The sequence below is a fragment of the Macrotis lagotis genome, chromosome X (genome assembly GCF_037893015.1).
Source record: "Macrotis lagotis isolate mMagLag1 chromosome X, bilby.v1.9.chrom.fasta, whole genome shotgun sequence".
In the NCBI taxonomy this organism is placed as follows: domain Eukaryota; kingdom Metazoa; phylum Chordata; class Mammalia; order Peramelemorphia; family Peramelidae; genus Macrotis; species Macrotis lagotis.
The window spans coordinates 239,165,817-239,179,183 of record NC_133666.1 but is presented as its reverse complement, the minus strand read 5'-3'; the positions used below and the strand labels follow the sequence as shown (position 1 = coordinate 239,179,183).

Genomic DNA, 13,367 nt, shown 5'->3' with positions numbered 1-13,367 from the left:
AGTCAGAAACCTTTTCATTTGAAAATTCCTTTAAAATTGAATTATAGTAGCTCTTAAGCAAAGTTCAAACATGTTAGAAATGTCTTCACAAACAAGTAGGAAAATATTTCCCTTTCTCAGTTAAATTCACATTCATGGAACATGACTCAAAACTCAGCCAGCCATCATTGCAGCTTTAAAGACTTAAAAATGGATTTTTCTGTTTGCCAAAGACTGAGCCATATTTAGCTATGGTTACAGCTATAGATACAGGCAATACCAAAGACTGTATACAGTCTTCACTCTCTTACTGATTTTTGGATTAATAATAACATTGCCTATTAGTAAGAGTGTAATTAAGAACCATAAGTTTCTTGAGTACTTGGACTCTTATTTTGCCCTTCCTAGCACTTAGCATAGTGCTTTTGGCCCATAATTGTTGAATTGTTTGTGATCCATTTGGGTTTCACTTGGCAAAGACACTGGAGTGATTTGCTGTTTCCTTTTCCAGTACATTTGACAGATGAGGAAACTAAGGCAGATTGGGTTAAATGACTTCCCCAGGGTCATACAGCTAGTAAGTGTCTGAGGCCATATTGGAACTTAGAAAGATGAGTCTTCCTGGGCCTGGTGCTATATTCACTACTGCGTAGCTACCCAGTCTGGAATTGATGTTTCCAAAGGAAGGACTGTGATTCTTGCAGACCTGGCTTGCCTAGGGGTTAAAATGGTTAGAGGATAGAAAAGCTGATCATATTCCGCTCTCCTCTACAAAGCTAATCATTGTCTCTAACATAATTCCACATTATACTATACAACTACACCCATGATAGCCTGATAGTCCCTCACTATACCTGCTTCTGCAGCTTTGTAAACTCAACCTAACCTTACCTTGACTTCCACAATTATGTGTTAGGATTCTATATTTGGAGCTAGAAAGGACCTTGAAGGCCATTGAGTTCAAACTCTCATTTTGCAGGTTGAAATCCTAGGTAGAGCTTTTGTGAATTCATCAATTTGAATTCTGCCTCAGATGCTTTTGAGATGACTCTTTGATCCTGCAGAAGCTACTTGAATTACCAGCCTCAGTTTCTTTTTCTGTAAAATGAGGTGACTGGACTTCCTCAAGACCCTCTTTATGCTCTAAATAATTGAGGCAAGATTTCAATTGAGGTTCTTCTGGCTCTAAAGTCATTCCCACCCCCATGTATATGGAGCAGGAACATATGTACACACAGAGAGAAATGATATTGTGGTGGGACTGGGACACAGATCACCCTGTGTAGGAAAAAAGAGGAGAAATAGGTCATTAAGAGCAGACATGGAGGCTTGATGAAATATTAATTGTGAATTTCACTTGTCTAGAAATATGATGGAGCATTCTAGTCTTGCTGAAAGCAAAGTATTCTTCAAATTCTTGATTTACCTAATGAAAATTTCATTCTTGGGAAGATGGGAACAATGAAGATAACTACTGTTTTGTCATTGATTCTGACTAATACCAAATAAAAACTCAAGATCAATAAGGTTATTGAAATAAAAATGTTAAAAACTTTTTGGAGGAAGACAAACTATCACATTGTATAGTTTATGTCAGATAAAAACAGTCATACTAGACATATATACTAGACATATCATAGATTTTGCTATAGGGTTGGGTTCAAGAAAAGGTTCAAGAGGTGTAGGATGTTTTCAAGAATAACATCCTTACCACACAAACAATAGTGACTTGGTGAAAAAGAAAAATATTTCCCCAAAGAGAAATTATATTTTCAAAATGACAAATTGAGTTTCTAAAAGCTTTTTGTACAACATTACAATCCTAAATTTTTATTAACACACTACCTCATTAAAAATCTAAGTGTATTTCTCCCTTCCAGCTCTAACTGGTTTCCATGACAGGGCAAAGGTGGTAGAAGATAATGGAGTTTTTGTTGCTCATTTTTCGTTTTTGAAGAAGTATTGCATATACTATTAGATCTTCAGTTTATTGATTGATTTTGCTGAATTAGTTTTTTCTTTTATTTTTAAAATGTTTGTTACCCAGAGAAGCTCCTTTTATTAGGTGAAGTATAAGGGATATATTCTGAAATGAATGTAGTTTAAAGATAGAAACAAATTTTCTTCCTTAAGGATGTGATTTCTCTCTCATCACACTCAATTTGGATCAACATGGAAACAAAATAAAAACTGACAGATTGCTTTCTGTGGGGGGGGGGGGAGTAAGATTGGGAGAAAAATTGTAAAACTCAAATAAAATCTTTAAAAATTAAAAAAATTAAAAAGATAGAAACAAATAAGAGAGTTGTATTGTTTTTCAAAAAATTTCTTACTGGATCAAGGAATTGTAATATTAGGTAGGTGTGGTATAAAAATGGAAACATGATCTGCTTGTATATACAGTATTTTATTAATTTTATATTTTGTAATCTGTATCATTCCACCCCCAAACAACACAAAAAAGAGACCTATGAGTTTCAGTGGTTGTCTTGCTTAGAATAATAAGTTGGGAGACTTGGGCTATATATCCTACAAACCTGAGTTTGTGCCTGAAAAGGTTATATAAAGATACAATTTTTGACATGACAATTCTAGCCATCACAAATCAATGTATTCATTTTTCTTGTTTGTTTTTGTACCTCCACAGGCATTTCAGTGAACACTATCACTCTTTGTGTAAAGCAGTTCATCACTTAGCAACTATTGACTGCATTTTCTCACTGGCCAAGGTCGCTAAGCAAGGAGATTTTTGCAGGTAATCTATTTTAATCTCTTTCTTTTTATTATTGCTTTAAATCATTCATTTCTTCTCTCTAGTTTTATATAAAAATATAATTACTCATTTATTTGTCATGTGGTATAGCTAGATATAATATCTGTATCATATATTTGATATTGTTTTCCCAGTAGGGATGAATAGTGCATGCTTATTATCTCACAAAATGCCTCAGTATTCACACTAGGTCTGCTTTGAGGTTTCATCTCTTTGTTTTGCCCAGGCTGGGAGTAGAGTGGCATTCCATAGGCCAGATCCCTCTGCTGATTAGCATGGAAGCTTTGACCTGTTGCATTTCTGTCCTGGGCTGCCTCACCCTTCCATAGGCAGCCTGGTGGCTTACCATCCTGCTCAGCTCAGATCTCCCCAGCTCCAACAACCTTCATGGTAGTTGGGATTACAGGTCTTACATGACACAATGTTTTGCCCTTTCCTCCCTTTGTTAGTATAGTAAGAAGGGAAGTGGTATGAGCCACGACTTAACTCTTTTTTTTGGATAATGTCTGTGATATTTAGAGTTTGAGTAGGCAGTTAGAAGGTAGATGATGCATTGCTTTCTGAGGTCCTAAATCCCTTCTACTACTCATACAGTGATAGGGCTGAAAGAAACTTAGCCATTCATATCCTTACAGGTAGAGGTCACAGAGCTAATATGTTGCTAAAGAGAGGTCTTCCAACTCTAAATTCTGGCTCTTTCTATTACGCAGAATTTTTTCTCACATGGATAAAAATTGATAATGGCTTTCCTTGACTTCCTTTTCTTTTCCCTTTCTTCACATCTTGGGCAGTAAATCAATAAACATTTATCCAGCACCTACTTGTATTTCCAAATACTGTACTGGGGCTACATAGAAAGATAAAAGACAGTCTCTATCTCCTCAAAGAGACACAGTCTAATGAGGGAGAAAATATGTAGACAGATATATATGCACACACTATGGAAAGGGTAAAAAAAAAAAAATTGAGAGTGTAGGCCCCAGAGAGATTGGGGAATGATTCCTACAAAAGGTGGGATTTTATCTGGGACTCAAAGGAAGCCAACAGTTGACTGAAGAGGGAGAGTGTTCTAGGCTTGGTGAAAAGTCAAAAAAACTGGGAACTAAGAGATAAAAGTGTTTAATGGAAGAACAACTAGGAGGCCAATGTCACTGGATTGAAGAATGCATTGTCAGGAATAAGGTGTAAGAAGATTGAAAAGGTAGGAGTGGGATAGATTGTGAGGGCTTTGGATGCCAAACAAGATTTTGTATTGCATGGAGATGATATGGAGGCCCTGGAGTTTGTGAGTATGGAGGGGAGAAGTGACATGATTGGACCTCCCCTTTAGGAAAATCACTTTGGTGGCTGAATGGAGCATTGACTGGAGTGGAGAGAAATTTGAGGCAGGCAGAAATTACCTCTCCTTGATAGTATTGCTGGTGATAGTAACAGCTGACACAAAAATGCTTGTGTATGTGTATACTTATATAGTATTATTTATACTGTAGTTTGCATACTAACTTTTTCGTCATAGGAATTATGTGAGCTAGTTATTATAGGCACAGTTATCCCTTATAGTATAATAGAACTGAACTGAAAGAAGCTGAGAGATCACCTAGTCCAGATCAGAAAACTGAATCATTGAGGTTAAATGATGTGATCATATAGCTAATAAGTACCAGAGATGGGATTTGAGTCTAGATCCTTTTGACTCCAATTCTCTCTTCTAAATCTGACTGCTGACTACCTTTCTACTACAGATATGTTTCCTTTGAGAGGAGCTAGATATGAGCATCAGCAGACATGAGTATATTCTAATGCCTAAATATAGGAAAAGATAGAGATGAAAAGGGGTAGGAGAGCACCAGGGCAGAAAAACTCTGGAAGCCCAGAACATTGTATTAAGAAGAGGAGTGGTCCCAGACTATGCATTTGATATGTTTAGATAGAACTTGACTGACACTGTGAGTAGGGAGAGACTGATTTTTCTACCATTAAAAAGGTTCTTGGGCAGCTAGGTGGCACAGTGGCTCAAGAGCCAGACATGAAGTCAGGAAGACTCTTCTTCCTGAGTTCAAATTTTACCTCAGATAAGTTTTGTGATCCTAGACCAGTCACTTAACTTTGTTTTCCTCAATTTCCTCATTTGTAAAAGAAACCAGAGAAGAAACTGGCACACCTCTCCAGTATCACTGCCAAGGAAACCCCAAATGGGATCAGGAAGTGTCCAACATAACTGATAGTAATTATTTAATTGTAACAATTACCATGTGATATAACAGCAAATATCTTAAATATTAGTGATTTCTCTATAAAAAAGGTCTTTTTGAGAATAGTAATTGTTACAGATAAATAATTGCTATCATTTGTTAAAGAAAGAAATAATACCAGATGGATTCAGGAAAACATTTTAGTTTTCAATTTGAGTGTCACAAGTAAAAGGTATTTTAGATGCTTTCCCCAGTCCCCATTAATTGGGAAAAGGAAAAAAAAACTGAGCTAGAAAGAAGAATCATATGTTACTCATAGAACAATTGCAGCTGAATCCACAAGTCAAGGACAGGAAACAAATCACTGCCAGCAGCTCAGGCCACCACTTCATCTCATACCCCACTGGAGACAACCCCAAAACAGTGGGATTAGCATTGCTCTCCAGATGACCAGCCCTGCCATCATGAGGAGAACAGTACTTACAAAAGGGTCCTACTGCCCTCTCCAAAACCCATCACTGACCAATTTTCATTGATGATTGATGAGCTCAAGAATCGTGGAAATGCCTTTTCTTGATGGTTGCATCAAGTGTTACTTCTGCCCTCTGCATCCCTACCTCAGTCATCATCCCAGGAAGCATCTTTTTGAATATGTAACATGGAATCAGTTTCTGCAGTGCTTAGTCCGCAGCTCCTCAGTAACCACAGCTACAGAAAACCTATGGGGGGAGATTTCTTGACATTATCCTATATATATGTAACCTATATATATATAAAAAAGACTTAATTTCATCATTAATCTCAATATATCCATGGCACTTCAAAAAAAAAATAAAGAGCCATCTGCTTTATGATTAAACCCAGTAGATTATGGGACCTTACAAACTTACTTGCAACTGAAATTTCCTATATGGAGGAGAAATCCTTCAGTTCAGGGATTGTCTTCACTTCTCTATTTGTATCCTTACTACCTAGCACAGTGGTTTGCACTGCAAATTTAAAATGCTTTCAAATGATATAACTGTGTATTTGTTTGTGTGTGTGTTTGTGTGTGTTCATAGTGATTTATAATGCTTTGGGTTTCAATCATTCAGAGACCCCCCAATAAGGTAAAATCTTTATGAATTGACAAAAGTTAATCCTAATGCTTAAAATACATAAACCAAATAACATTTATGCTCCCAGAAGAGAGGCATAAATTGATAAACAAGCTCATACCCAGGACCTATATTAGGTTTTCCTCCTGACTACTGTTAGGACTTTGGAGGCACCCTTCATTCCCTCCCTCCCTGCTTCCTCCTGGCAAGAAGCTACAAACATTGACTTTGCATTGAGTTTCCTTTGTGAGAAGGGATATAGAAAGGAGTATGCTACATTTTTCCTGAGGTGAATCCTAGGTTAAGGACCACTGAGGCTACAGAGACACTTCTCAGAGCATTCTTCCCATGTTCTTTCCTGCAAAAAGTGGCAGAGATCCATTAACATCAGTCAAAGAAGGATAAAGAGAGAGCCCGGGGTGTCACTAGTGCAAAGGACAAGCCTGAGTGGCTCCAAGAAGAAAGGGGAATGGAAACCTAGCTGGGGCCAGCCCCTCCAGAAACCACTTGCTTCTGGGCAGAGATTGGTGAAACCTAAACCTAAATCTGAATAAAACCATGGGAAGAGGTCAAGGCTTCTCTGTAGTGCCACCATAGAGATGTCTCCATCTGCAGCAAAAACTTCAGGAATTTAAGGGGAAATGTAGAAAAATATCATATATTTTAAGTGTAATAAAATATAATAAAAACTCAGAAAATAGTAATAGTAATAATAATAATATTTATAGAAAGGTAAGTATTATTATTACCCCCATTTTCTAGATGAGCAAACTGAGACAAGCTGGGATTTAATGACTTGCCCAGGGCCCCATAGCTAGTCTGTGTTTTGGATGCAAGTCGTCCTGACACCAGACCCAGAACTCCCATCTACTTCACCATCAAGCTACCCTGTAAGCGTAAGTCGATAAATTAACAGAAAGGGTCCTAAAGTTAAAAAATAAGATTTCTGAACCCTTAAAGAGATTACAGAACTGTATTAACAAATATTACAAGACAAAGGAAAATGAACTAATTCATATATCTGTAGAATACAAAAAAAATTTGGAAAAAATAAGAAATTTTAGAATAAGTCCAGAAAAAGAAATTAAATATATGAGAGAAGAAATTTGTAATTAATGCTTATCGGATTTTTAACTTTAAAGTCATAAATTTAAAAACAATCAATTAGAATAGAAAAAAATCAAATTCGCATAGTGGGGAGTTTTTCTAAGGAAATAGGAAAAAATTATAGATTTGGTATGTAAAATATTGAAGTGGAACAAAATTTGTCAAAAGAAACTAAAAGTGAAAGAAAACACATGACATTTACCTTGAAGAGAGGATGTGCAGGAGCAACTTAAGAATCACAGGTTTCTTAGAAGAAGATTTGGGAGTGGCTAGGTGCCTCAGTAGATAGAGCACCTACCCTGGAATCAAGGGTATCTGATTTCACATCTGGCCTCAGACACTTAATATTTACCTAGCCGTGTGAACTTGAGCAAGCCACTTAACCCCATTGCCTTGCCAAAAAAAAAAAAAAAATAAGCCTAAAAACAAGATTAAACTAAAAACACTGACTACTTTGATTCATGAAATAATCTAAAAAAGTCTATAGAACTTCTGAATACAAGATAGCAAAATATTAAGGGAAAGAATCCAGCAATCTCCAGACAAAAACAAGTTTTAAAAAAAAAACTTTCTCTATGTCAGACTCCAACATACAATGGTTAAATTTTAACTATTCTAGTGACACCACATTCTGCAGTCAGTCAGGATGGAGAATTTTAAATTCAGTTAACAGGATTATTGCAACTGCCCCAGAAAGTATCAAAAAATGAAATAGTAATTTTTGGAAAGCAAAAAAAGCTCAATCTGAAGCTTAGAATGTTAAACTCTACAAACCTGAATCTAATCATCAGTGAAAAAAAAGGTGATCATTCATCTGAAGAGATATTCCTTCCCTCCCCTCCCCCTTAAAAATGATATGAACATTGACTCAAAAACATTGCAGACAATAAGAAAAAAATTTAGACACAAGAAAGGCAAATTGGTATAATTACAAAGGAAAGAATAAATAATTAAATTTCCCCATGTTTAGAGGTTATTTTAAAAAGAGAAGAAAAAAAGAACTGGCCTAAATTGTTGAAAAAAGGCAGGGTGAGGTGGTAGGGGATTCAACTTGATTTTAAAAATCATGCAAGGGAATGGAGATGTTGAGTGAAATTTAAAGAAATAGGAGATCTAAAGTAGAAGAGAACTAAAGGATTAAACCCCTCAACTTCTACACAGATGAATCAGTGTATTTCATGGAACAAAATTAGAGAGTGGGAGTATTTATTAAATGGGTAGTGGGATGGTAGAAAACAACAGCAATTCTATGATGTACCTTTATCAAATTCATGGGAATACAGTGGAATGAGGATGAGTTTCAGCAAGAGGAGAAACTATAGAATAATGACAAGAAGGGAAAGATTGAAACTGGCAATGAAAGAGGAGGGTCTTTACCCAGTGGGCTTAGACAGTTCATTAAAGAGTACTTAATTGGGGAAAGAGCTTTGGAAAAGCAAAACCCATCATATGTTTAATCTTGGGGAAGACAGTATATTCAGTGTCTCTTCTTAGTGTTGTACTTTCTTGACTATCTTGTCCTAGGAGAAAGGATATGAAAGTTCCTGCATAGTCAATCAGCTCCCAGTAGGGTGTGGGAAACATGGAACTGGAGATGAGATAGCATAGTCAGTGGGAAGGAATGGGGCCAGGCTATCAGTAGAACTGAGGCAGTATGAATTGTCTTTCCCCTTCCCCATTCCTGCCTTTCCCCCCCCCCCCGAGCACACACTCACTCACTCACTCACTCACTCACACCAGGGCTATTGCAAGCAAAAACGACGTTGTATTTAGAGATATAAAATGGAAAAGCAAAAGACAAAATTTCTTAAATAAAAGAAAGGGAAAAATACTATAAATAAAATTCCAGAATCAAGAAAGGAATGACAAACTGGAGTGGAGCTGGGTAAAATAGTGAAAAGAGTGTATCAGAACAGGGTCACATCATAAGACTTTAAACAAAACTAATTGCATGAACTTTTAAAAACGAATTGTACATTGACTAAAAAAAGAAAAGGGGCTTTTAAAAATCAGTGGAGACATGGAAGGAAAAACTTTAAAAAGAAACTTGGAGGAAAACACAAGCCTCACTGTCATACTTTTAAATGTTAATGGACTAAGCAACAATAAAACTGAAGAGTTACAGACTAGACCATGCCTCCAAGTGGCTTGCTCTAGGATCTAACTTTAGGTCCTTTGGGCAAGAGAATATAAAAGTAGCTTTTTGAGATTTTTTTTCAGAAAACTCCTGAGACTCCAGAGAATCCTCCTTGAGAATTGCTTTGTTCTGAGAATATTGGAATACTATTTTAGCCAGAGACTCTGAGTGATCCATAGACTCTTAATAGAAGTGAGTGATCAGAAAGATAGGGGGCAATGTCACACGACATCATTTTGGACACAGTTATTTCTACTATAGAGCACTACTTTTATTAACATTACATGTCTTGCAAATTGATACTTCTAAGAGTGAGACCACAGGAAAAAAAAGGTAAAATGGGGCAACATCTAAGAAACCAACTCCAAAAAGAACATAAATTAAAGAAGGAATAAACATGTGTTTAGATCATTAACCAAAAGCTAAATTTCAAAATAGACTAGCAGGGAAGAAAAGTAATGAAAAGAGCAAAACAAAATCTTCTTAGATAAAGGCACAGAAAAAGAAATTTAATAAACAGAGAAAGGTGAAAGGGAAGGGTTTAATTACTTAACTGAAAGGGGGAAAAATATAACATTAAATAAAAGAAAGGTAAAGTAAAATAAGTAAAATTCCCAAACTAAGGAAAGGATTGACTATCTTGGCGCTGGGGTGGGGTGGGGGGCAAAGTTGAATCAGGGAAAAATGCCTATGAAAATAGCTATATGGTAGCCTGAGCAGGACCAATTTTAGGGATAACATTGACTTAAAAGAGGAAAAAGATTTTTAAAAATACCTGAGGCTCCCCTCAAAATTTTCAAAACAAAAACAAAACTTGGAGACTAATAACATTCATAATTTTACATGTTAGAATGAACTAAACAATATAATAAAACAGAAGTTACACAATAGATTAGAAAACAAAAACCCATCATTTTTGGTTATAAGAAATATATTGAAAAGAAATATATCAGACAAAGCAAAAATAAAAATTTATGTTATCAATAGAGATAAAGGAGGAAATTGTATTTAAGCTTAAAGGGACAACGAGCAATGAATTATTATCCATATTCAACCTATGTTCTAAATCATATAGTATCTAAATTCATTATGAAACAAGCAAATTTCTAAAAAAGCAAATAGGCAAAGGCATAACTTTAACCAAAATGAGAGGGTGGAACTAAATTTATTATGCATTAAGTATATCCAAAAAAGCAGGAATGTGGTTATGCTATCAGTGAAAGCAAAAATAAAAACTTACTTTATCAATAGAGATAAATGAGGAAATTGAATTTAAACAATAAATTATTATCCATGTTAAACCTATGATTCTAAATCATTTAACATCTAAATTCATTAAGTAAATTTCCAAAAAACAGTTTGCAATTCAGGTACAAGAAGAAATATTGATATTCCTTTCTAAGAGCTGAAAAAAATTAATAAAAAGGAATTGAGCAAACTTTTGGAGAATTGTACAGAATTTGTATAGAATTGAACAAAATTTTGGAGAATTGAAAGCAAAAAAGATTTATGTTGTCTTTTAGAGTTTCTGTAGCCAAAAAGATTCATCATTCAGTAATTAATCTGGTGGTGTACCTTTAGCTTTTCAAACCTTCTGTAATTTTTGTAGGTTGGTGGAGTATCTGCCACAAATGATATAATGAAACATCCAAATAAGACTTTCCATTCCTTCATTTACTTTAATCATTTTTTTAGGGTGGCTTTATTCCTCCTGGCTCTCTTCCCTCATCCTAATCCCATCTGATCCAACCCAGTAGGCATTTATTGTTGTTGTTTGGTTATTGTCAGCTGAGGGATTCTTGACAGAGATATTAGTGTGATTTACCATTTTCTTCTATAGGTTCATTTGAAAGATTTGAATTCTGGAAGATGAGTCTTTCCTGACTTCAAGCCTGACACTCAATCCACAAGTGCCACCTTGAACTGAGTTTGAATTAGGTACAAGGAATGCTGTTAGTAAAAAGTGCTATACCTGCCCACAAAGAGCTCACAATCTAATGGGGGAAAGAGAAGGCAGGAAAGAGTAAGGGAGGAGGTGTGGCTAGGTAGCTTAGTGGATAAAGCACAGGCCCTGGAGTCAGGAGTACCTGGGTACCTGGGTTCAAATCCGATCTCAGACACTTAATAATTACCTAGCTGTGTGGCCTTGGGCAAGCCACTTAACTCCATTTGCCTTGCAAAAACCTAAAAAAAAAAAAAAAAAAAACAGAAAGAGTAAGGGAGGAGACTCAGAATAGCAAATGCAGAGTTGAATAAGTCAAAGTCTAGTTTCTGACCTCCAAAAAGGTAGTCATTAGGAGTTTTGTTTTCTACTCTCCAACCCAGAGAGGAGAGGAAGCTGAGGGAGGTGATGTAGGTCAAGTTAGCACATGGTGAGATTAGATGTGAAGAGTTTAATCTGGACAAGGGGGTGAATAGGAGCTGAAGGAAGTAAGGCCTTGAGGGAGCAGTGTGGTGGCTCAATGGATAGAGTTCTGGACCTGACAAACTATTCCAGTATCTCTGCCAAGAATATTCCCAAATGAGATAGCAAGGTCTTGAGAGGTGACATAGTGAAGAGAATGGGGACTGAATTCTATATTTAAATCTCAGATAAGTGTTTTCTCCATCTTGCCATGATTCTTTGGGGATTTTTTTTAAGATTCTATCCTTTTATATAACTAAAATGACCTTTATGCATAAAACCATGTTCTTGAAGTATAGCCTTTAAGAAGTTTGAAATTTCTGTTTGTATTGCTTATTATTAAGCTTATTTTATGTTATTTATTTTAAAATGTTTTCTATACTATTTTCAAACATACTGAATTAAAGTATTTCTTTTTGCAGACCAATTTTGCAAGAGGAGAGAAAAATAATGATCAAAAATGGTCGACATCCTGTGATTGATGTTTTATTGGGAGAGCAGCATCAGTATGTTCCCAATAGTACATGTTTGTCAGTAAGTATTGTATTATGATGAAAACTAACTAGACAAAGTTAACTTTTGATCTCGAGTTTATATATATGCACGTTTTTGTATACATCTGTATGTATGTATGTATGTGTGTATGAATGTCAACAGATAATTATAATTTCCCTCGGTTTTCATTTCACATGGATCACCTTGTTTACTATACCTAGAGTGTAGTTTTCTCTATGATGCAGTATCCCTGTCAGTGCTATTATTGGTGAAAAATCATATGTTGTCTAAAGTATTTGGCAAATAAAAGATTTGCCCTAGTTATCAATTCTTGTTAACTCAATTTAAAAAAAAGTCATATTCAAATCAATGCCCAAATGAACAGATGTTATTAGAGTCATATTACAGTGATATGCAGTGATATTTCATTAACTTTTAGTACCTTGTTCTCTACTCTGATCCTTTCCCTCCCCCAAAATACATTACTTCTCCAGTTTTTTGGTAATGTGGAATTTTGACCTCAATACATTAAGGACCTGGAATCTTATGACTTTTGAAACTTAGACTAAATCTCATAGGTTTTGTTTTATTTTGGTTTGGTTTTAGTTTTTGCAAGGCAGTGGGGTTAAGTGATTTGCCCAAGATAACACAACTAGGTAATTATTATCTGAGGATGAATTTGAACTCAGGTCCTCCTGACTCCAGGGCCAGTGCTGTATCCACTGTGCCACCTAGCTGCCTCAATCTCATAGGTTTTGATATTACATTTTAATAATGTTCAAAGGCTTGTTGAACTTTCACGATACCTAATTTCAGTAACCTTAGTTCTTATTAGGAAATTGTATAAATGATCTCATTTATTAGATTAAGCTAATAAACATTTATATGATTTTCCTAAAACCTATTATGTAAACATATATTTCTTTTCATTTCCCACCATACTAATAGAAACTTTTATTTGAACAAATAAATTGGACTATTTGAAATTTCTCTAATTTGGTTTCTATTTTGTTTACAAATTGCTTTAATAATTTGCTAGCACACCTTGAATAATTAATTTATCTTAGTCAATTTTACTGGCTTTGAAAAAGTTTATGCTGCTTAATAAGGTAGCCTTTGGAAGCTGAAATATCATTTCTACCAAAGTACAAGAAATTTTTCAGCAATACTGAGACACCATATT

At 35.4% G+C, this 13,367-nt stretch overlaps 1 protein-coding gene across 4 annotated transcripts in view; it reads left to right on the top strand.

Annotated features, from left to right (window-relative positions):
* Window positions 1-13,367, top strand: part of MSH3 (mutS homolog 3) — a 182,242-nt gene that overhangs the window by 107,711 nt on the left and 61,164 nt on the right. For all 4 annotated transcript variants that reach the window (XM_074201747.1, XM_074201745.1, XM_074201744.1 and 1 more), the window contains 2 exons: window positions 2,627-2,734; window positions 12,112-12,223. In XM_074201747.1, coding sequence (XP_074057848.1) covers window positions 2,627-2,734; window positions 12,112-12,223 — 220 coding nt within the window. The remainder of the gene's footprint in view (window positions 1-2,626; window positions 2,735-12,111; window positions 12,224-13,367) is intronic.